General features: G+C 45.1%; 1 protein-coding gene across 1 annotated transcript; it reads left to right on the forward strand.

Annotated features, from left to right (window-relative positions):
* The first annotated feature begins 5,883 nt into the window (after positions 1–5,883).
* Positions 5,884–7,774, forward strand: LOC123409916 (acyl transferase 10-like). The gene is made up of 2 exons (XM_045102789.1): positions 5,884–6,436; positions 6,693–7,774. The coding sequence occupies exons 1-2, from the start codon at positions 5,972–5,974 to the stop codon at positions 7,530–7,532; spliced, it is 1,305 nt and encodes a 434-aa protein (XP_044958724.1). The 5' UTR covers positions 5,884–5,971; the 3' UTR covers positions 7,533–7,774.
* The last annotated feature ends 16,259 nt before the right edge of the window (positions 7,775–24,033 follow it).

Here is a 24,033-nt window from a genome sequence, read left to right on the forward strand (position 1 = left end):
GACAGAGGTACTCTGGTGAGACCTAGGACGATCCATCCGAGGGGGAAGGGAGAGAAGAGGCTATCTCACCTCGGAGAAGGACGAAGAGGGACCAATCGGGAAGAAGAGGCTGGCTGGAGAGGAAGTAGACGGTCTGACGAAGAGAGCCTGCTGCAGACCGAAGTAGAGGACGAAGAACTCCGGGTCCGAGCCGTTGGTGAGCTCTTGCCCGTCGGTGAGGTCGCTCCTCGACCTCAGCGATGGTGGGAATGGAGCGCGGGGTGCATCCCCGAGCCCCTGGACATGGCGGCGGCGCCGGACGACGACGGGACCAGGGGTAGACATCGGCGACCACTTCTCTCCTCTCTCTGTTACTGATCTGCACAGCTTACCTGAGGGGAAGGAGAGAAGGAGGGAGATGGTGGCGGCGCTAGATGGGGAAAGGAGGAACCCTAATGAGGGAGGGCACGAATGCCTACATTTTATGGGGGCCTCGACGTCTGTGCCCTCACGGCGGCTCGCTCTCTCTCTCTCTCTGGAGCAGGACGGAAAGCAGGCGCGGGGGTGGAACGGCGTCACGTAGGAGGAGGGACGCGCAGCTAGGCTCTAGCGCAGGAGGCAGCAAGGAGAATGGTCTGCACAAGGGGAAGAAAGCCCACCTGAGGCGCCACATAAGAAAGATAAACTCCTGGGGGTTTCTATTTACTAGCAACACCAGAAAAACAAATAAAAGCATAGCCTAAACTATAGATGATAAAAATAAAACAAGCATACCCCTGGACATAGAATTTATGCCCTATTTAATAAAAATAGAAACAAGATTTTAGGAGCAAGTAAATATTTACAAAACAGAATTGTAGGGTCTGTTTTGTAATTGCTTGCACCATTTAAAACACCTATTCAAATCAGCAAAACCAAATCTCCAATTCACCACAAAACAAAGCTAACACATGGGCATTTTAAAAACAGGGTAGGCTCAAGTGAAACTTGGCCTTGGTATAAAAGGGAGAGGGAAGGTTTTAAAACCTAATACCACCACATAGCCTTACTACTAGAAATGCAACACTCCAACTCTCACACACACTATCAAGAGCATCTCATATCACATCTACACCACCATGGATGACACCAACACAAAGATCACAAGGCATCACACATAACACATGGAATGATATGGAATGCATGCATGCAAACAAGAATAAACAAGGTGACACATGAAATCATATGCATTGATAGCTTTCATGTCAATGACAAGTTGGACCCACATAGGCAAGGTTCCAAAAAGGGAAAGATACACTCTTGGTGCATTATACACATTAACTAAGATGACATGATGTAGAGGGATAAACTCAAGCAATAAGATGAAAACCCCATCATTTTACCCTTGATGGCAACAATACAATGTGTGCCTCCCTACCCCTATTTTGTCACTGGGTGAGGACATCGCAAGATTGAACCCAAAACTAAGCACTTCTCCCATTGCAATAATTACCAATCTAGTCGGCCAAACCAAACCAATAACTCAAAGAGACTTGCAAAGATATGGAATCATCCATATAAGAATTCAAAAGAGACTCAAATAATATTCGTAGATAATCTGAACATAAACTCACAATTCATCGGATCTCGACAAACACACCTCAAAAGAGTATTACATCGAACAGATCTCCATGAAGTGCATGAAGAACATGGTATTGAAGATCAAATAGAGAGAAGAAGCCATCTAGCTACTAGCTATGGACCCGTAGGTCTGTGGTGAACTACTCACACATCATCGGAGGGGCAATGGAGTTGATGTAGATGCCCTCCGTGATCAATTCCCTCTTCGGCAGATTACAAGAAAAGGCTCCCATATTGGATCTCTCGGGAACACAGGCTCCCGGCGGCGTCAAAGTGTTTTTGTGGCTCTTTTTGGCGATACGGGAATATTTGGGAATTTATAGGCCAAAGAATAAGGTTAGCATACCTGCAGGGGGGCCACAAGCCAAGGGGCGCGACCACCCCCACCCCCCAGGGCGCTCCCTGCAGGCTTGTGGCCTCCCAGCAGATGCCCTGCACCCTACTCCAAGTCTCCTCGGAGTCTTCTGGTCCAAGAAAAATCTTTTAGGAGATTTTGTTCCGTTTGGACTCCGCTTAATATTCCTTATCTGCAATATTCAAAAACGTGGAAAAAATAGAAACTCGCACTAGGCTCTCGATTAATAGGTTAGTCCCAAAAATAATATAAAACAACATATTAATGCATATAAAACATCGAAAGCAGGTAATATAATAGCATGAAACAATAAAAAATTATAGATACGTTGGAGATGTATCAGAGGTCACTACCAATTCTCCATCAAGATGTGGTGGTATCTGAATAAAGTGTAATGAGGTTGTACTTAAGCTCAAGGAGCTTCAAAACACTCATGTTGGTTTGTTCCAATACTTTGCCTTTCATTTAATTTGATTTTTCTTTTTACCTCTGCAATTTTTTTACAAGTTAGTTTTCAAAACCCCATAAAACGAATGAGCTTTGTTGTGTTCTTATTTCTCTTGCCGCTTGGAGTTCATTTTCATTTTTGTATTTAGAGGAGTTGATCTCTGTCAAAACACGAGGAATGCAAGAATGAGGAAGAGAAGTGTGTAAATTCACAATCATGAAGGTATGTCCTATGACTCCCATCTTTTGCACATGAAATAGTTAGAGTAGATGTAGTAGTAGTGTGTGTGATTTGTGCAAGAGGGAGTAAGTCTTGATAATTAAAATAGAACTTTTGTTCTAGTAGCTGAAATGATTTCATAGCCTTTGTTCTGTTTAATCTAGATAACCAAGACTTGTCATGTGACAGCTTTTAAAATGAAATGAACTTAACCAAGAATAACTTTGCACAAGATAAAGGCTTCAAGAAATTGGGAGTTATGATAATTGTAGAGTAGATAATGTTTGAAATTCTCAACCCCATGTTGTTAATTATAATAGACTTGATAGCACTCGTGGATTAAATTTTCTAGAGGATTTTAGTTGAAGGGTGAATGAGATTATGCTAAAAATTTGTGTTGTATCTCTTTCACGGTGTTACAGATTCTCGTTGGTCCATGGGCCTTGCTACTTTATGCACATATATGTGTGTAAATGTGACTTCGTCACCTTTCTTGATATTAAGATGAGGACTCCGCTAGCCAATGAATGATTCAATAGAGCTACAACTCGGATTTTGTCTATGAGCTTGTTACCCTACATAGTGGCAACACTACAATAAAATATTATCTGACTTTCTCTTGAATAGGAGTGCATGTGGTAAATGCGTGGAACTGATCATAAAGTTCGAAAGAGAAAATTATCATACATAGTTCCTAAATGAAGACAACGAAATTGTATACTTGATCGTTTTTTTTGCATAATCCCCTTCACGTGGCAACCAAAGTTCTAGCAAACATTGATTTAAATAATGTGCTTGAGATCCCCGAGGTGGAGATAATTGTGGGTATGTTGATGAGCACTATAGCATCATGTTTTTCTACATGCCTTTGACTCCCTAATTTATGTTCTTTGGCTTTATCAAAGTAAACTATTTTGTGCATTGCCTATAAGCAAGTGTTGTCTATAATAAATAGAATTGAGTGTTGCAAAGTTGTTTTATCTACTAGAGAGAAAAAATTATATTGATTATCTTCGCTTCACTAACACTTGCATAATGAACCACTACTAGGGAAAATCCTAGCAGTAGCGCACGTACCTGAGCTACTGCTAGCTCGCTACAACTAACATTTAGGAGTAGCGATGTGCCTTTCCCGCACTATTTCTACTTGTGCTAGCAGTAGCATTGGGTTGGGTCGACGCTAGTTCTAAATAGAGGTTGTGCCTTTTGTGGCGCCTCACCACTACTATTACTACATATTTCATTTTTTTTATAATTATAAGCCATTATACAGTATCAATGAAGAGGTTGTGGACAAAACACGAATTAGCTTAAAGTGAATAGATCCAAGTGACCAAGTTGAATTAGTAGGTAAATATGATGTTAGGACTGCACGCAAGTGTAAAATAAAAGCAGTGCATATCAAGTCCAATTTTATTGATAGGCATTGCCTTCATTCGACACTTGTGTGTCGACCCAACATCATATCTTCCTACTAATTCAATTTTGTCACTTGGATCATCCACTTTAATCTGATCCATGTCATATAATAACTCACCATTCATAGCCATATAAAAATTTATCATTATCGTAATCATATAACAACTCATCATATGTACTCATATAATAACTCATCATCATTCTAGAACATGACAAGTGTCGGGCCCGTTAGACCAGGGCTACCCAGGCCCGTCTGCTTGTAGGCCCAAGCGGAACTCACGTCGGAGACCGGACGTGATCCATCTTTGGTCCTCTTGACGAAGTCCCTCGCGAGGAGGATTCCTGCGGACGTCGGCAGGCTCCGCGCCAAGCCCTGCCTCGCGAGGGGCTCTCCTGGGGCTTCCCACAAGGCCCTCGCGCGAGGGGGGGTTCACTCTAGGACGGCTCAGCGGGTCGGGCGGCCCTGCGGAGTCACATGGATGACGCATGCGGCGTCAGGCGACGCCACGAGGCGTACTGGTTGGCACGGATAAGGAAGCTTTCCCCTTTCGTGCTAAGGGAGCAGGGCCATCGCCGGTTACCAAAGCGACCCCTAAAGCTTTGCCTCTTCGGTGCAAGGAGACCAGGACGGGGAGATCGCCAAAACGGCATGTCACCACCAAGCCCACCAATGCGTCACGACAGGAGCCTTTGCAGGCGGAGACTGCTTTTGCCAGGATAGGTTGCGATCTTGTCCCCCTTCAAACTAACTGTTGTGGCAACCCTTCCCGCCGGGTTTATTGAGGGAAGAGGACCAGGGCCGGTATAAAAAGAGGACAAGTCACCACCATAGAGAGGACGACTCTTGTGATCTCTTTTGCACCCACCTAATCATGAAGAAGAGGAGTAGGGTTTTACACCGAGAGGTGGCCCGAACCTGGATAATCACTAGTGTCTGATGTCCCTCTTCCCTAGCTCGATTACGCCGGAGCGTCGCCGCGAGGTAGCGATGTAGAGTAAGGATGAAGAGCTTGCGCACCCCTGAGTTCAAACCTTATTGGTTCCCCGGAGCCCCGATTCTCACAACAAGTACTACGGCTTACTCATCATCATCATAATCATATAAAACCACATTATATGTAGTCATATAATAACTCATCACATTTTAGCACATGAAAAGCTAACCAATACTACATAATTGTTATCATCTTAGATAAATAACTTCCAAACACATGACAAGTAATAGGACCTACTCATCCCTCCTACGCAAAATTTCATAAAACAAAAAAACTCATCCATCTCCATGATGTAGCACACTGATTCAACGGTCTTCAATTTTATGGCTTGTGCTCATTTTTTATATCCCTCCATCCTTCAATTTTAAGTGTTTTTTTTGTTTGCATTCACTCGAGTATGAGTTTGAAGGTTATCTTTTCTACATGCAAGCTGGCGTGATGGAATATGATTTGCAATAGGGGGGTGAAGGCGTCCATCTCAGTTGAATTATTATTTTTGACCTCAGCATCTCAGTTGAATTCACAGGCGAGTGTAAATTAATTTAGAAGGTTATTAAAACAAACGTTTGTAAATTCTATGTTCTTTTTTCGAGGGGTAAAGGTAAGTTTTATTGATTGAAATCGTCCGTAACAAGCATTCTCTCAAAATAATACTCCACGACCCATCGACCCCAACTAATCGCCACTTGAATTACCGTTGTGCATTCGCATTCCGCGGGAGAATAAAACGTAAATTAGTCATCACCAGAACATGCATCTTCCAACCTTTTGTTGAAAATAGTGGTGGAGATCGACCAATCGAGGTGGCAAAACAATGTAGCAGGCAGTTCTCCTGCTCCTATAAATGCCCATGGCGCACGGCGGTGTCACTCCAGTCCAGGCAACCTTAGCCGCTGACAACGAGTTAGGCAACCACGTGACTTGCACAACATAACCATGGGCGTCTTCGCCGTGACCAAGGTGTCCGAGGGCCCCGTCCGGCCGTCCGCCGCGACGCCGTCGGAGACGCTGCCACTCGCGTGGGTTGACCGGTATCCGACGCACCGCGGCCTCGTCGAGTCCGTGCACGTGTACCGTGACGCCGTGACCGGGACGGGGGACGCCGGCGCGGAAGACAAGAAGAGGAAGCCCCCGGCGGCCGTCGTGCGCGGCGCCCTCGCGGACGCGCTGGTGCACTACTACCCTTTCGCCGGCCGCATCGTGGACGGCGATGACAAGAGCCGCCCCTCCGTGCTGTGCTCCGCCGAGGGCGTCTACTTCGTCGAAGCCATCGCGAACTGCACGCTCGCCGACGTCAACTTCCTGGAGCGGCCGCTGCTCCTCAGCAAGGAGCAGCTCGTGCCGTACCCGACGGCGGAGCTCTGGGCCGTCGAGCCGCAAAACAGCCTTGCCATGATACAGGTTCTTATTTTGTTTTTCGTACTACATTGTTTCGGTTTTGTCTTCACGTTCTCGGTCCCGATTAGTAAATAGTACACTACACCAGCTCTCTTCTGTTTGTGCAACCAAACTCGTGCATATGTCTTTTTCTCTTCTTTTTGCAGATACTAGTTCATATGTCAACTTGTGATAATTCGTTGCATATACATGCAACTCTCATTAATACACTTGAAAAACTCGTGCAAATTTTTAATGTTGTCAACCTGTGATCTCTCAGGTGACGACGTTTACCTGCGGCGGCTTTGTGATCGGCCTGCGCACCAACCACGCGGTGGCCGACGGTACGGGTGCGGCCCAGTTCCTGAACGCCGTCGGCGACCTTGCCCGTGGCCTCCCCGAGCCCCGCGTCAAGCCGGTCTGGGGGCGTGACCGCTTCCCCGACCCGGACATCAAGCCCGGCCCGCTCCCGGAGCTGCCGGTACTGGCCCTCGAGTACATCGCGTTTGACTTCCCGGTCGCGTACCTCGACAAGATCAAGTTGCAGTACTCCGACTTCACCGGCGGCAAGCACTGCTCCGGCTTCGACATCGTCATCGCCAAACTCTGGCAGTGCCGGACCCGGGCCATCGGCTCGGTCGTCGTCCCCGGCGCGGACGTCAAGCTCTGCTTCTTCGCCAGCGCCCGCCACGTGCTGAAGCTGGAGCCGGGATACTGGGGCAACGCCATCTTCCCGGTGAAGGTGTCGGCGCCGGCGGAGATGGTTGCCGGCTCCTCGGTGGTCGAGATTGTCCGGGTGGTACGCGAAGCGAAGCGGCGCATGGCGGAGGAATGTCTGAGCTGGGCCGAGTGCCGCACCGGCGGCCGCGACCCGTTCCAGATGACGTTCGACTACGAGTCAGTGTACGTGTCGGACTGGAGCAAGCTCGGGTTCTCCGACGTGGACTACGGGTACGGCACACCCACGACGGCCGGGCCGCTAGTGAACTGCGACCTCATCGCGTCGGTCATCGTCCTGAAGGCACCGGCGCCGCTCACCGGCACGCGGCTGCTCGCGAGCTGCGTCACCAAGGAACACGCCGACGACTTCGCTGGCCTGATGAGAGAGGACCTCGTTTGAACGTATGTACGAGCACCCATGCATGCGACCTAAATAAACTGAAGAAAACGAGGGTGCCTTTATTATGTTCGAGAGATGTGAGCGCTACTCTTTCTAAAGTCGTCGGTCACGGTCCGATATAGTTTGCTGATTTTTTTTTTCTTTTTTGAGGAAACGTTTGCTGAATGTTTTGTTTGTACACTTATCGTCTTTTGGGGGCAGTTATATAGCAATTGCAAAGGAAGAAGTACCGTACGTGCAAACCGTGTTACATCCTATTAACCCTCCTTGTGTAACAATGTTTTTTTAACATAGTACTACTATGCAAGCACTTATATATGGACAACGCTACGCGTCCACCGACGGATTATTTCCAATGATCCGCCACCTTTACAGCCGTTTGATTATCTTCATCCAGCCGATCCACACGCGGGGCTTCGGCCGGGCATCCAGTAATTCCTGAAACGACGCTCGAGTTTCTGAAACAATCGCTTTGTTGCAGTTTTTTTTCTTTGTGCGCGCTTCGGCTGGTCACCCGTAATTCCTGAGACAACGCTCGAGTTTCTGAAACAATCGCTTTGTTGCAGTTTTTTTTTCTTTACGCGCGCTTCGACTGGGCACTTGGTAATTCCTGAGACAACGCTCGAGTTTCTGAAACAATCGCTTCGTTGTAAAAAATAATTCCTTCCTCTTTCTGCAACACTGACCCTGTTGCAGAAACAACAAGAGAAATAACAGACAATGCAAAAGAACATGCCTGATCAAGCATGGATCAAGCGATTCAACGGTTGTGTGGGAGACGGAGCTCTCCGCGCGATCAGCCGGTAGAGCGTTAGCTTTTTCCCTTATATATACGCGCATATATTTATTCCTATGAATGCATGTATGCACATCCTTTCTCTGTGAGCACCTTCAAAATACTGAGACGACATATTATCTTATGATTTACGAAGGGAAAACGTTTATACACGGCGCGCCGGCCTAACCGTTTCGGCCGGACGCACCGCGTTCGTCCAATCTGGGCGGATCGCGGGCGTCCCCTGCCCCCCGCGCAGGTCGTCGTCGCCCCCTCCCCCCGCGCAGGCGCCGCCGTCTTGTGCTTCCTCCCCGCGCAGGTCGCCGTCGCCCCCTCCCCCCGCGCAGGCGCCGCCGCTGTGTGCTTCCCCTCTGCGCAAGTCGTCGTCGCCCCCTCCCCGCGTGCAGGCGCCGCCGTCGCGTGCTTCTCCTCTGTGCATGCCGCCGTCGCCCCCTCCCCCGCAGGCACCGCCGCACACCCTTGTACCCTTCGCTGGCGCTGCTGCAAAATCACCATCGTCGGTGCTCGGGCCGAGCCACAGGGGAGATGACATGGCTGCCTTCTACCATGGACTGGTCTGTGTGTATGCATGTATTAAAAAAAGCTACAAGCGGTGTGCAAAAAGCTTCAAACGGCATAAAAAAATCTTCAACCGTTGATAAAAGAAGTTACAACCACGCCCATGAGAGTTGCAACCAAACTTCGCCGGAGTTTTGTAGGCGGAGTTGCAACCATGATGAAAAAATACTGCAACCATTATGCAAATTTGATACATCAGTCATTCTTTTTTGTTGCAACCGTATTGTTTTTTTGCTACAACCGTTGACATGGGCGAGTTGCAACCATGATGGAAAATGTTGCAATCATTATACAAATTTGCTACATCAGTCATTTTTTGTTGTTGCAACCGTATTTTGTTTTTGCTACAACCGTTGACATGGGCGAGTTGCAACCATGATGGGAAATGCTGCAACCATTATACAATTTTACTATATTTTTCGTTCTGTTTTGTTGCAACCGTATTTTTTTACAAGGGGTTGCAACCATGAGCGCACGCTGCTACATCCACGGAGGTTAGAAATGCACAGAAAGGCGACATAGGTGAGGGCGGCGAGGGCGACGACCGGCGGCGACCGGCGGTGGAGGGCGGCCAGCGGTGAGGAGGTGAGGCGAGGCGGTCGGCGCGTGCTGGGGCGTCGGCGCGGGCTAGGCGCGTGCGGGGACGGCGACGCGTGCGAGGATGGCGGGCGGTGGGGGCTCGCGCGACCAGATCTGACGGTTAGAGGGCCCTGATCTGTCGGCTGCTGCGCGACCGGCGCGAGCCCTCGGGCCGGCGCGCCGGCGCCTAACACCGCCCTTTACGAAGGCGTCTCGTTGTCGACGGAAACGTTTCTTTCCACAGAATGCGCATCCCCAAAAATCCTGAAAAAAATGCAAAAATCTATACCTAATAATAAAGAGGCTATCGCTTCTGTCGAAAAACCCGCCGAGGCATTTTTACAAAAAGGCCCTCCTCTTTTCTGGTAATGGAACCCGCACTCTATTTTTAAGTTAAAAAATGTTTCGGTTTTTACATAAAACACCCCGGACAATCACCACCGGTCACCAGTGCCGCTTAATTAAATTGGTTCACCACTGGTGGCTGACGTTGGCGAACCCTTTCACGCCGGCAGCGGCTCCACACATGCCCCGTCCTTGAGGAGTTGCAGCCCGCTGACCTGGTCGTCCTGGAACAACAGGATCACGTCGCCGGCGTCAGTATGCGCGCGTAGGCCGTCGACCAGGTCCGGCAGCGGGCACGGCGGGTAGCTACTGACCTTGGTGTCGAACGTCGGGCCCTTGGACCCGGCGAAGGCCCGCTTCAGATAGCCCTGCTCCAGGTCGAGGTTCTGGCACAGCAGGTCCAGCACCTTCTCCGCCAGCTTCTCGATCTCCGACGCGAACTGCTTCATCAATTGACAACAATAAAAAAGAAAGAGATATGTGCCCAGCTCGAACAGAGAGACACGAAGAACCAACCGAGGTAGGATACAAAAAATAGACCTGCGGACAGGCACCTCCAGTTTATGGACAACGCGCAGGAGGCGGCACTTGGAGGTCTTGGCGACGGATCCAGTTGTTCTGACTTGGATCCGGCGGCCAAGCGGACAGATTGAGGAGGTCGCCGAAGGCGGCGAACTCCAAGGTGCGGCGCTCAGGTTGTGTTCCATGTGCGACTCTCTTCCGTGAAGAAAAAGAGATTAGAGAGAGAAGAAGGAGAATGGGAGATTAGAGAGAGATGGCCTGCTCAAAGAGGCGGCTCGGAAGCACATAGGAGCTCCTCTCCACGCGATGTTGGAGGAGTCGGGGAGGCCGGCTGTTGTCAGTGAGTGAGTGAGCGGCTGTAAGTGGGTCCCTGCTGCTCACCACTTCCTGCAACTCCCGCCAACCATGCCCTGTTGTCCGAAGCTCCGAGCCCGTGCCCGCACACCCCTTCTTATCTTATTTTGTTGACATATTATTTTCATTTTTTTGTCCTAGCTTAAAAAACATAACATGTAGTGATGGCTTAAGCACGTGATATGTTGTTTTTACTCTCAAGGTATAATTTACTCCGTAATGGATCAATACTTGAATAATTGACACTCATCTACGTTCTTTTTTGTAACAACATTATTATATCCGCAATAATAATTTGTATGTTTTCATATTATTACGTCACATGATATTTTTTCGTAGCAACGCACAGACATGATAAGTAGTCTATCAGTCTAATAATACTTTGTAAAGAGAGAATAATATGGTCCCCACATTTCTTCTAAACCTCGATTTGTGCGCCTGCTAGCCGACGGTGACACTGTTCGGATGTCGTGCTACATCGGTTGGGCGTTTTGAAGGATGAAACGATTAGTTTTCCTTCGTATCGACGCATGGAGTGTTGTGTTTGCATATGCACGTCAACTTTTCCTTCCCGTTGCAACGCACGGGCATATGTCCTAGTAAATGAAAATATCAGGACTTTAACCCTGATGAGCTGGGGATACCACAGTCCCTCTAATCATCCGATCATAGGTTGTTCGCCTTGTGTAACAATATTGATATGAATAAAAGTGTGTTTTCCCTAAAGAAAATAAAAGTGCGTGTTTGCTATTCTTTATGTGCCTGAAAAAACGGGCTTCCATCGAATACGTGCAACCTCCTCTATGTTTTCATTTTTTGTCATATTAGACCATGCACGAATGTATTGCTAGAAAATAGCACTTGTTAATGGAATCGAAAAAAAAACTATCATGACAGCAAGCCCAACAGGCGACACGTAGTACCTGCCACGGCACATGGTGGCACCCCTTGCATCAAAGGAAACTCCGGGAGGAGGGGACGGGTAACGCACCCACGTGAAGCCTGTTGCCAGGGGATGTGGCGGCAAGCTCTTCTCTTGCTATTGTGCGGTTCTATACCACCCTTCAGATTAAATAATGAATTGTTGTATTAACAAATAGTTTGTTCTTTAATGACACACATGTGGATGCCTATTTGAGTGAGCCTCTCTGAATTCTAGTCTTATTAAGAAGTGGCAGTTTGGATACTGGTGTAAGAAGAAACTGAAATACTCTCTCCGTTCCTAAATATAAGTCTTTCTAGAGATTCAACTAATGGACTACATACGGATGTATATAGACATATTTTAGAGTATAGATTCATTCATTTTGCTCCGTATGTAGACATCTAATGAAATATCTTAAAAGACTTATATTTAGGTATGGAGGGAGTAGAAGAGAACCAGACTTGCATTCACCGGCTGATGATACACACCTTAGCTATACCTAGCAAGCCTCAGAAGCCTGCCCAAAGTAGATTGTTTTGCCCTCAAGAGAAGAAGATAGAGGTGATCGAAAAAGCTCAAAGACCTCACTGCTGGGCAGGTGAATCAACACAATCACCGGTCCGGCCATTCCTCGCATGTCCACACGTACTTTGTGTCACGGAGAACACTGAAACACTGCACGGTTTCATTTTGTGGCATGTCAGCTACTACATGATTGCACTTAGAACCACATGGAAGAGGATGCAAATGTTCGAAGGAAAATAGGTTGCCGCCACAACCCATGGGGGCACGCTCTTCATGGCTCACAGCTATGGCGGCGGCCCTACGACCTTCGGCTGTGGCGACAGATACCACGTGTCGCCTATAGGGCCAGCCTCGAAGATAGTTTTGTTAATTTATTCACATGTGGTCTTTTCTAGCATCACAGTCACGTATGTGGACTAAAAATGCCTAAAAAAAATCATTGTCCCCGCTGGAGTGGAGTCGAAGGTTCATAGGTTCAGGTGTAGAGGTGTGCTGGGGAGGGGGAGTTTGGTGGCATGAGAATCTGATAGGGTTTAGACTGAAGGCTGAGCCGCCGGCGGCCTAGTTTTGAGGTCATGAAGCGCACACATAGGGCCGAAGAACATGGGTGGTGATGGAAGCCGATGGTTCTGTGGGCTTCGGACGACGCATCGATGGGCAAGGGTCGGAGGATGAAGAGCAAGACCATGATTCGTTGGTGGTAGATCAGATGAAGAAGAGGAATTTGATTGAATTTATAATTGTTTGTTTGGTGACTGTTCCAAAAAAATGCAGCATGTAGTCTATGAGTACCGAAGATAGCTTTAACCAAAACACAACCACTGAAAATAATACAACAATATGCATAAGATCGATTTGCGTGGATAATCCTTCTCAAGGTGAGAAGTTAAAAAAATCAAACAAAGCCGACCAATCCACTACAATAGGTATGATTTCACAAATCTTCACATAATAACATGTCAAGAGAAGACAAATTCAATTAGTTGCAAGTTTGGCGCCAACAACAACAACCATAAACTTTACCCCTAAAGGAGGAGTCCGTAGGTCATTTCATTGGTTCGCATGCAGTTATTAATACGAAAATAGTTTCGGAATGAGTGTCGAATCAATTCTTTTAGTCAAGCCACTAATACAAAGAATTACCAAATTGTTAAATAAGTGAGCAATTAATTAGGTCCAGTTAAGTAGGGAATTTTTTAGTACTCCCTCCATCACGGTTTAGAAGGCACGCTTGGAAAATCTCTGGGACCAAGATAGGTACCGATTGGTTGTGAGATGTAGCAGGTGTAGATGCTAATGCGCCTAATCAACTGAGAAAATACTAGTACTAATGCGTGAGCAACAAATTAAAAGGGCGCATGCATGAGTACTACTACTACTACTAATTAATAGGAGTAATTGCTTTCGCGCCTTAAACCTTGTCTATTTTAGAAACGTACCCAAGTTTAATTATGCCTTCTAAACCATGACGGAGGGAGTAGGTTTTTTACTTTACCTTTCAAACAATGAAAAACAAACCTAAACAGATCATAACTTTTCATGCGGGCGTATGTTATTTACTAATAACTTTATGTGATAGAATCGATCACGGTCAATCTCTATTAAATCATATGTCCCTGGATTTAGCTACCCTCCCTCACGTAGATATTTTATACTGGATTTAGCTCCCCCCTTTCCTTCCTTAAAATAGGCTTTCGTCCTACTTTATAGATAAAACAACAGTTCATACAACTAATACACCAATCAGAATCATAACGACACCTAGGGCAACAACACAATCATGCCCAAAAAAAAAGAGAGATGAGAAAAAATCCACCTAGTGGAAGCCGACGTGCGGCACTACAAAGACGATAAGTGACACACAGTAGCGAGAAGAGCATCCAACATGAAGATCTGTCGATCCCGGGCCCGCCGCCTAGATAGCGGGTGCCAATGATGTAGGAAAGCAAGGAATTTGAAGAAGGAGTCACAAGCTTGCCTTGAAAACTCCCGCTCAATAACCATTTTATTATGAGTCATCCAAAGAGTCCATGCCATCGTCGCGAAAATAAGCCACAATAAGCGGCGATGTTTTGTAGTCTGTGTATCCCTTGTGTGGAGGAGTTTCGCGAGGTCCCGGGCATCCCAGTCGGGCCCCGCCGCCTCGCGTATGAATGTACAATTGACCCGGGCGGTTATACATAAGAAAAGGATATGAGTCCCCATCTCTGAGACCGAGCATAATGGGCACTTGCCATTCCCCGGTCCATGCCACATAAGTACCTCGGTCCCCGAGGAAATGTAGTCTCACAGTAGCTCCTACACAAAGATCTTGATTTTTAGGGGCGATGCGCCTTTGTGGGATCACTGGAAGGGATGTCCAGAGTGGGGGATGAATAGACTACTTGAAAAAATAAAACCTAACATTTTTCCAGTTTAAGTTGTTGGCAGATTTTAGCATTTATAGCAAGTCAAACAAACCCTATACATGCAAGTGTACTAGTATAGCAGCAAAAAGTAAAGACATGCACGTGCAAAGTAAGGAGTAGAGTTTAGGAAGATCAAACGCAAAGATTGACACAGTGAATTTTGACGTGGTTCCGATAGGTGGTGCTATCATCCGTCCACGTTGATTGAGACTTCAACCCATGGAGGGTAACGGTCGCGCGAGTCCACGGAGGTCTCAACCTATGAACGGTCCATGGAGAAACAACCATGTCTATTCCAACACGACTTAGGTCCATGAAGAACTGACCTCACTCGGGGTAGATCTTTAAGAAGTAGGAAATCTCCTTGCCCGTAGAAACTTCTTGGTTCAACTCCACAGCACGAAGTACAAGGCTCCCAAGCGACACCTAACCAATCTAGGCGACACCAATCTCCAAAAGGTAATAGATACGATAGTATGGTGAACTCCTTGCTCTTGTGCTTCAAAAGATAGTCTCCTTCACACTCAATCACTCTCTCAAATATTTGGCTTGGGTTGAAGAGATTGATTGGATGAAAGCAACTTGGGGACGCTAGAAATCAAGATTCATTTGATAGGGATGGAATACCTTGATCTCAACACATGAGTAGGTGTGTCTCTCTCAGAAAAATGGATATAGCAAGTGTTTGTATGTTCTCAATGCTTCCTCTGCGAATGAGAGGTGGTGGAGAGGTATATATAGGCATCTCAAAAATCCAACCGTTACAACATTATTGCCCAACTCGATGAAACCGAAGAAAAAGTCGGTGGGACCGACTAGTGTAAAATATGGCAACTTTTGTCTTTTCGGTAAGACCGATATATGAATCTCGGTGGTACCTATTTTGGCTCGCCTAGTCGGTTTCCACAACTCGATGAGACAAATTCTCGGAAATTTCGATTCTAAGAAGTTGGTAAATAGAGTCGGGGGCACTGGTTTCGGTTGCCGAAATGGAAATTGGTGGTACCGAGACTCTAGGGTTTGGCAACGGGTTTGTATGATGAAAAACTTGGTAGGGCCAAATGGATAAAGTTGGTAGCATCAAATTTTAGATATTTAGGGTTTGGACAGAATATTTGTGAGAGAATTCTTGAGTAATTTTAGTGGCTAACACTAAGCACTTGAGCAACCAGATCATCATAGTCATCTCATCCCCTTTCAATAGTATTGGCTTTCCGATGGACTCAAACTTGATTTCTCAAAAAATATAAAATGCAGATTGTTGAAGCTTGAAGCTTGAAGCTTGGCCAACCATATTCCTTTCCTTCCTTGGGGCTTATCCTAACAATCCTTACCCAATCCTCTTTTGTGGACTATATCTGAAATATACTAGGTAAAAGTATTAGTCCAAGAGATAATGTATGTTGTCATGACTTATCAAAACCATCAAGGGAGCATATGTACTTTCAGCCTTCCACATGTGTGATAGCCAAGGGATGGCATGAGACCGACATAGTGTCGTGTACGCCGAGATGACGAAGAACTCTCCTAGCGGTGATAATCGCCATGCCACAGTGTCCGGATACGCCAGTAACCTCGGTGGGAGGGCCACATGTAATCTCCGCCATTCGTCGGCCTCCATCTGCCCAAACGTACGGCGAAAACGAATATCCCGGTGCCCAACATTGAATACCGCGAAGAAGAGAAAAATTGGGTTCGTGCAGATCAAATACAAGACACGGAACCACATTCTTGGCGGTTCATTCCCTATCCATGGATCCAGCCAGAATTGGGCCCCCTCACCATTACCTATAACGATGGAAATCTGTAAGCAGATGTCCTCCTTGATCGCTTGATTCTAGCGCTAAAATTGAGATCCTTTCGGTTGGGAGCATGCGAGGAGGGGTTCCCCTCTCAGGTGTTTAGCGTAGAGGAGCTGAAGCCATAAGCCGGCCTTGCCCCGCATGATCCGCCAGACCCAACGTAACATTAGGTCGGCGTTCATCCGACGAAATCCCATAATACCAAGACCACCCCGGTCCTTCGGCAAGCAAATGCCGGTCCATTTGACCAAGTGACACTTCTAACAACCGTACAAGGCCTGTCAAAATAACTTAGCGAGCTCCTTGTCGACCGAGCCATGAACACTCTTCGACAAAATGTACAATCCCATCGTATACATGGAGAGGCTTTTAAGATTGGCACTAATGAGGACCGATTTGCTTCGTTTGAAAGTAAGGGGATGTTTGGTTTCCAGCCTAAGGTTGCCATGCCTAACCTTAGTCATGCACAATACTTTAGTCATGTGTTTGGTTCATTACCACACTTGTGGCTTGCCACACTTTTATAGGTATATGGTTCACACGTCATAGACTCAATTTTTTATCAAATCTTGCCACATTTGTGGTGTTCATTTTATTAGCCACACTTTTTATGACAGCCACATTTTACCTAAGATTAATTATGATAAAGTTAGTCATGAACCAACAGGACCTAAACCTTCCTCGCCACGGCTCAGCCCGCGAAGCCACACGTCCGACCAACTGGTCAAAGCCACTTGCCAGAATCTTTGTGCCAGCCAATGGCATGCCCAAGTACGCGATGGGGAACGACAACAACTTGCAGTTTAAAAGTCTACAATTTTGGTACAAAGTAGTAGTCCTTTTGCGGTAAAGCTTTAACTGTGATGTGATGCTTGTACTCCAGCTCCACAGTGTACAGTAGTACAAGCACTGTTCTTGGTTAATGGAGATACGGATTCATGTTGAATGCTGCCCTCTGAAATTTCCATGCATACACCATTCGCTCATTAATAACAGAAGATGGCCTTCCCTGAAAAAAAGACATATTTGGCTATACAACATTACGTACGCGGACCTCCAGCATAAACATTATTCTTCCTCCGTTTCAGTTTATAAGTCCGACACGTGTATCTAGATCGTTAATTTAACCAATTTAATGAGGGACATATATTATAAAAAATATATCACTAGAAACTTTAGATGTTCTATTCTCTAATGATATTATTTTTATGTTAAACAATATATTTTATATAAGCCGAATTGATGTCTTAGATATACGTACATGCCTTGTAAACTGTAACGGAGGTAGTACTAAAATTAAGTACATGCCTTGTAAACTGTAACGGAGGTAGTATTAGGACCTAACTGCTTGCTTTCTTGCAAGGGCCGCTAACGCATACAGTGTCACTTTGCACGTGTCAGGTAAAGAGGGAACCGTCCCCGTTGCTCTTATGCATATGATGCCAACCGGCATTCAGTGCCAAAGATTTTCGTTTCCCGGACTTTGTTTGTCGTTGACGCTTAACTTGAGTTGCTAAGGGCAACCCAACGCGTCCATTCAAAGGGACTTTTTTTTTTGTCCGTTTAGATATTAAAATAATAGAAGAGATGTGAATAAGGATGGACGAGCGAATTAAATAAGCAGAGAGAGGTGGATGGATGGATGGATGATAAATGGGTGAGCCGGACATATGTGGACGAGGCACGCACAGAAAATGTTCGCTTTGTGTCCGCTTGCGACCCAAATGTAACCCAAATTTGCGTGAGAAATGGATCCGCGCGCACGTCAAGCGGACACTTTTTGAGTTTGGATCGACGCGTTGGGCCTCCATTTTTGTACGCGTCGATTCAAACAAACGCGGGCGGACGATTTTAATCGCTGCATTGAAGTTGCTCTAACAAGAAAAGGCTGATAGAACGTCATGTCAAAGTATCAACCAATGATGAGATAATTAGTTACACAATATGGCAATAATCATATTTATACGCAAGACTTCTACCACAATATGTAATACTTTCGAAATAAGCTTTCGTTGCGAGCCAACCTGAAGTTGATCCCCAACACATCAGGTTTCATGTGCCAGTGCTTGCGTTACGTTTCCTTCAACGACGAGGTGTATACGATGACTTTCTAAATCCCAAGATGATATGGCAGCTCAATTCGTTGAAGGTGTTCATAGAGGTAGGGTGTGCGTGCGTGTGTCCATATGAATGAGTGTATGCTATTTATATAAGCATTTGCATATGTACTGTGTCAAAACGAAGAAGAGCTTACGCTCCGTTTTATAAATAAAGGACCGAACCAAAGTTCGAACGATACAATATGATGGGAGGGCCCCTTACAAACCAGATCAAAAGATCAAAATGAACCTAGAATAAGCCTAACACATAGCCGAGGACCGAACAAAGACCCCAAACTCAATGACAACACACTCAAGTGGGTGACGGTGCGAAGCGTCGTCGCTGCCGAGTCTGAGAAGAGATAATGGTTTTTACTTGAGCCCTCACACATAAATACAATCCACGACGCCGTCTTCAATAAGCAAGCAGCATACACGGACGTCACCGGTGCCGATGGGTGAAGCGCGGAGATTTCATTCGAACACTCGCATGTAACACCAAGACGAGACCCGACCACCACCCCAACAAGGGCCAACCTATTGTCACATCCTCTGTTTGTACCACTTTGCTATGACTTTGAGTTTAAAATTTTGGACTAATTAAACTTTTGATGTGCTTGTGATGCCTGTGTTGATTGCTATTTGCTTGTGTGCATGTTTATGTTATAATTCATAAAATCTCCTCTTCTCAAAACTCATGTCATTGATACAAATCTTTGCTCAATGACCATACCTTGTGTATAGGACCTAAAACTATTTTTACAAAATATCATTTTGAACAAAAAATAATTATTTAATTTAGGTTTTCAAAACCCCCTCAATTGAGGTTTGTACTACAAGTCCTCAAATTAGGTAGGATGTTTTATCCCAAATATTTTATTTAGATCCTATAATCAAAAAGACTTCTCAAAACCACAAATATATTATTTGAAATGTTACTTTTGTATTTTATTTAAATATATTTTTCTAAGGCCAGAAATGGTCTTTTATAGGGGAAAATTATTTTTATGCTTCCAAATTATTTGAGAAAATTTAGAGAAACTCACTCGACACATATTTTCGATATATAAGGAGTTTCAACACATAGTCATGTTAAAAATATTGGACAAAACCCTTCAAAATCCTTTCTCACTATTTCAAATATTTGAAATATTTCTATAAGAAATATTCCCAAATAAATCCAGAAAACTTCTACCATGTCACATATGCCATATGTGATTATCTTGCCAAGTTTATCCCAATCCCAATCATTTTGGTTCATCAAAATATCCCCAAACCGTTTTTGTCCAAATCCTATTTTTCGCAACATTACATTGTCGGGTTTCTTCCTTTGATCCCAAAATTTATGGACATGCTCTAGTGCCCCAAAAAATGCCACCACACCAAGTGATGCATTATGGAGAATGGATTAGCCTAACTAGATCTAAGAAAATAAGTTTGTGCTCATTTGTAGGGTTTACACAGTTTGCATTGGGAACTTTCTTCAAACGAGCTCAAACTTAGTGATGAAGCTCATTTATACCCACCATCTCATCCTGTTAAATATCATAGCCACTAGAGTCTTTTTTCTAGCCAAAACCAGCATCAAACACCTTCTGCCCAATTCCAAAAATAAATTATTGCAAGGGCAAACAAGTTCTCCTTGAGCCCCACTTTTTACCACATCATTACTAAGCCCCTTTGTTAGAGATTATTTCTCGGTATGTGGTTTTTGTAATTCATGACAATCCCTATGGAGTAATGGTTGCCTTAAGTTATATTCGAGGATTTTTTCCATATGCACTTTGTAAGTGCATCTAGTGCCCCTTAGTGATTTTGGTGGTTTGAAGACTTATAGGTTAAGTATCTAATGTGTTTATAAGTGTACACAGGATCTATAAGTCATTGAGGAGTTTGAGATACTTGAAGAATATCGACCCCTAAAAATGTATATCTTCAGTTGAAGAAATTGGTCTGAAGCTGAAGAAATGAATCGCGAAGAATCTGCGATGAAATTGATATTCCTCATGAAGACACTGATATTGAGAAGACCGGTGGTTCATGAAGGAAATCATTCTGAAGAAATTGAAGCGTGAAGATTTACGTTTTCTGTTTTACTTTCTTCGCATTTGATGAATAGGAACACCGTACTGTTAAAGGGGGTCAAAGTAACACTATGGAATGGATTTCCTCATGATGCTCAACCCAAGCCTAATCCTACCAAAAGCCTCAAGTGAGGAATATGAGTGACATGAGGACTCTCACAGTTGAGGGTCCCGACCGTTTCGATAACCACGCCAAGTCACTGGTCTTATCCACTCCAACGGTCATATTATTTAAGGGTATTAGTGTCAAATCATGTCGGGATGCTCCCAGGCTATAAATAGCCACCCCCACAACCACTAGCTGGTTGGCTGCTCCGTTAGAAACTGACACTTGTCATAAGAGCAACCCAAATTCCTCAGAGCCTTCGAGAGTAATTCATCAGTGAGGAAATACACCACCCACCGAAACCACAAACCAAACCTAGTGATTGAGCATTACTGAAGAAGTTGTTCCTGTGTGGGACTGAAGCCTTTTACCTTTGAGGACTGTGCATCCTCCAGACGGTTAGGCGTCATGGTCTAGAGCAATCCAGCAGTCAATTGTGGATCGCCGGGTGACCGAGTTTGTGAGGGTTTGGAAGTCTGCCCTGAAGACTTACCACGAGAGTTGGGCGAGGACTGTGTGTCCTTAGCTCAAGGAGAATACGGTAGGGACTGTGTGTCCCGGGACTGGGTGTCCTTTGGTTTCAATACCAAGCCGCTCCAAACCAGATGTACAACTGTCACAACAGTTGGAACTGGGTCATCAACGACTGTCTTCTGTGAGAATCGGGTTCTAATTTCTCAACTCTTGACTTTCACTGTGACTGTTTGAAGAATTTGTTGAAGACTTTCTCTGAATTTCCTCAACCCCAAATTCTTCACAATAGTTAATCATCATCTGTATTCTGCGTGCCTGCTTACTGTGCAATCTGTTTTCACATTCTTCACTCTGAAATACTGCTGGTGTGAACGTTTGCACGTCTGATCCTTTACTGTTTCCGCTGTAAGTTAGTCATCAGTGAGGAATTTCCTCAAAAGGAATTTCCTCAGTGATGAAATTCTAAAAATCTCCTATTCACCCCCCTCTAGTCGATATAACGCACTTTCAATTGGTATCAGAGCAAGGTACTCCCTTGTTCTGTGTGATTTTGGTTTAACCACCTGGAGTTTTAGTTATGTCGACTGCAGGCATGTTCAAGGTGACTGCAGCATGTCCCACCTACGAAGGGAAGAACTTTCCTTTCTGGAAGAACAAAATGCAAATGCATCTACAAGCTATTGACAATGATCTCTGGTATATTGTGGAAAATGGCGTCCCCATCATTTCTGCCAGTGTCACTGCAGCTGATGTGAAGAAATTCAAGCAACTTGATTCTCAATCGAAGAACATCATCTGTGGCCATCTGAGCCCTGGCCAGTTTGGAAGAGTAAGTGCTTTGGGCTCTGCAACACTGATCTGGGAGAGACTATGCAAGGTAAATGAAGGAGTATCAACCCAGCGTGACTCTCGTGTTGATATTCTTCGCAATCTCTTCAATCGCTTCAAGAGACATGACAATGAATGCTGCCAAGACACCTTTGATCGCCTCACTGATATATCAAATGAACTGCAAGCACTAGGAGCTAGAGACATCACTGATCACGAAGTTGTGAAGAAACTGCTGAGATCCTTGGATTCTTCATTTGACACTCTAGTTCCGATGATTCAAGAAAGACCAGACTACAAGATGCTGGATCCAACTAATATCCTTGAAAGGCTAAATACTCATGAATTCCAGCTAGAAGAAAAGAGAGATCTATATGGACAAAGCTATTCCAGACCATGAGCACTCAAGGCTAGAGCAATTTCCTCATCTGAAGAAGAAGACACAGATGACAGCAGTTGTGACCCTGAAGAATTTGGACAGGAGCTTGCAATGCTTGTGAGAAAATTCCAGAGATTTACACGACGAGGCCAGTTCGGTAAATCATCAAGAAGAGACATGAGGAAATCAGAATCTGCATCTGAGGACTACAAGAAACAAACCTGTCACAAATGCAAGAAATCAGGTCATTACATTGCTGATTGCCCCCGCTGGGGAAAGGAATCAAAGAAGAAGAAATACAAGGATGACAGTTCTGATGACTTGAAGAAGAAGAAGAAATCTTCAAAATCCTCATCTTCAAAGTCCTCTTCACACAAGAAGACTAGCTTCAGAAAGGCTCGGGCACTTATTGGCAAGGAAATGGATTCCGAGGCAGAATCAGAGGAATGTGATGAAGAAGAAGGCTCTGGAGAAGACTCAGAATCCGGACAGGCTAGTCTTGCACTAGCAACCACTTTCGTCAGCAAGTCAATCTTCAATCTTGAAGAAAATGAGTGCACCATCCATATTGATGACTATGCTGATGACATCGCTCCAACCTATTGCTTCATGGCAAAAGGTTCAAAGGTATCAAATAATGCCTCCTCCTTTGATTCAAGTGACTGTGAACATAATGATTATAAGAAACCCAGTTACAGTAAACTTGCCATCATTGCCACTAAACAACAAACTGCTCTGGAAAAGCTTCAAAAACTGCTAGACAAAAGTGATGATCTGTTGAATGATGAAATGAATCTTAATCAAATCCTCGCTGATGACATGAAAAGTCTTCAGTCTAGATTTGATATTCTTCAGGATCGTTATGATACACTCCTCACTGATCATGAGAAGCTTCCCTACGAATTTCTTCAAAGGAAGCTTGATCTTGAGAAGCTGAGGATGTCTCAAGATGATCTTCGCATGGAAAATGATTCATTACTAGCTCAACAGATCAGCACTAGTCAAGTTGAATTTATTCCTCCATGTCTTAAATGCATTGAACGCGAAACTGCTAATTCCTCACCAGAATCATCAAATGCTACAAATTCTCCAACTGCACCTGTTGTGTCTATGTCCTCACTTGAGGAAAACACAAATGTTACTGATGAAAATGCAGGGTTGAAGGAATTGTACGTGACAGTCATGTACAAAAGCCTCAAAGGACACCAAACCCTTTGTGATGTGCTCAAAAAGTAGATCTTGAACAGGAACCCAAGGAAAGAAGGAATTGCCTTTGAGAGGAAATTAAATGCTGATGGAACCTATTGGAAACCTGAGCAGTATCCCAAAACCTCATGGGTTGCTGCTACTGGGCCTCCTTTTGATCCATCTAATCTAACTGGCTTCTCATGTGAATTATCCTATTCCTTGGATGAGTCATTTGATTCCAACTATAAATTGTTCGAAAATCAATCTGGTGAAGTATTTGCTCGATATGTTGGAACTAACTGCAGGAATGGCCCTCCTCTGAGGAAAATCTGGGTTCCCAAAAGTTGTCTTGAAAATATTCAGGTGAATGTCCTCATGACACCACCTCTGAAGAATCTGAACCCCAGATCAAATTCCTCAGGAGGACCAAAGTCTTCAAGAGGATCAAAATCCTCAACTGGTCTAAACTATGCTCGTACCCGTGCTTATGCGTCTAACATGCAGGGAAACTACAAGGAATATGAATATG

Source organism: Hordeum vulgare, chromosome 7H, assembly GCF_904849725.1.
Source record: "Hordeum vulgare subsp. vulgare chromosome 7H, MorexV3_pseudomolecules_assembly, whole genome shotgun sequence".
Classification (NCBI taxonomy): Eukaryota; Viridiplantae; Streptophyta; class Magnoliopsida; order Poales; family Poaceae; genus Hordeum; species Hordeum vulgare.

Bases quoted from the DNA above. Each gene is read 5' to 3' on its own strand.
- LOC123409916 (XM_045102789.1), top strand. From the start codon at position 5,972: ATGGGCGTCTTCGCCGTGACCAAGGTGTCCGAGGGCCCCGTCCGGCCG. The intron at 6,437-6,692 runs GTTCTTATTTTG...GTGATCTCTCAG, and splicing joins ACAGCCTTGCCATGATACAG to GTGACGACGTTTACCTGCGG.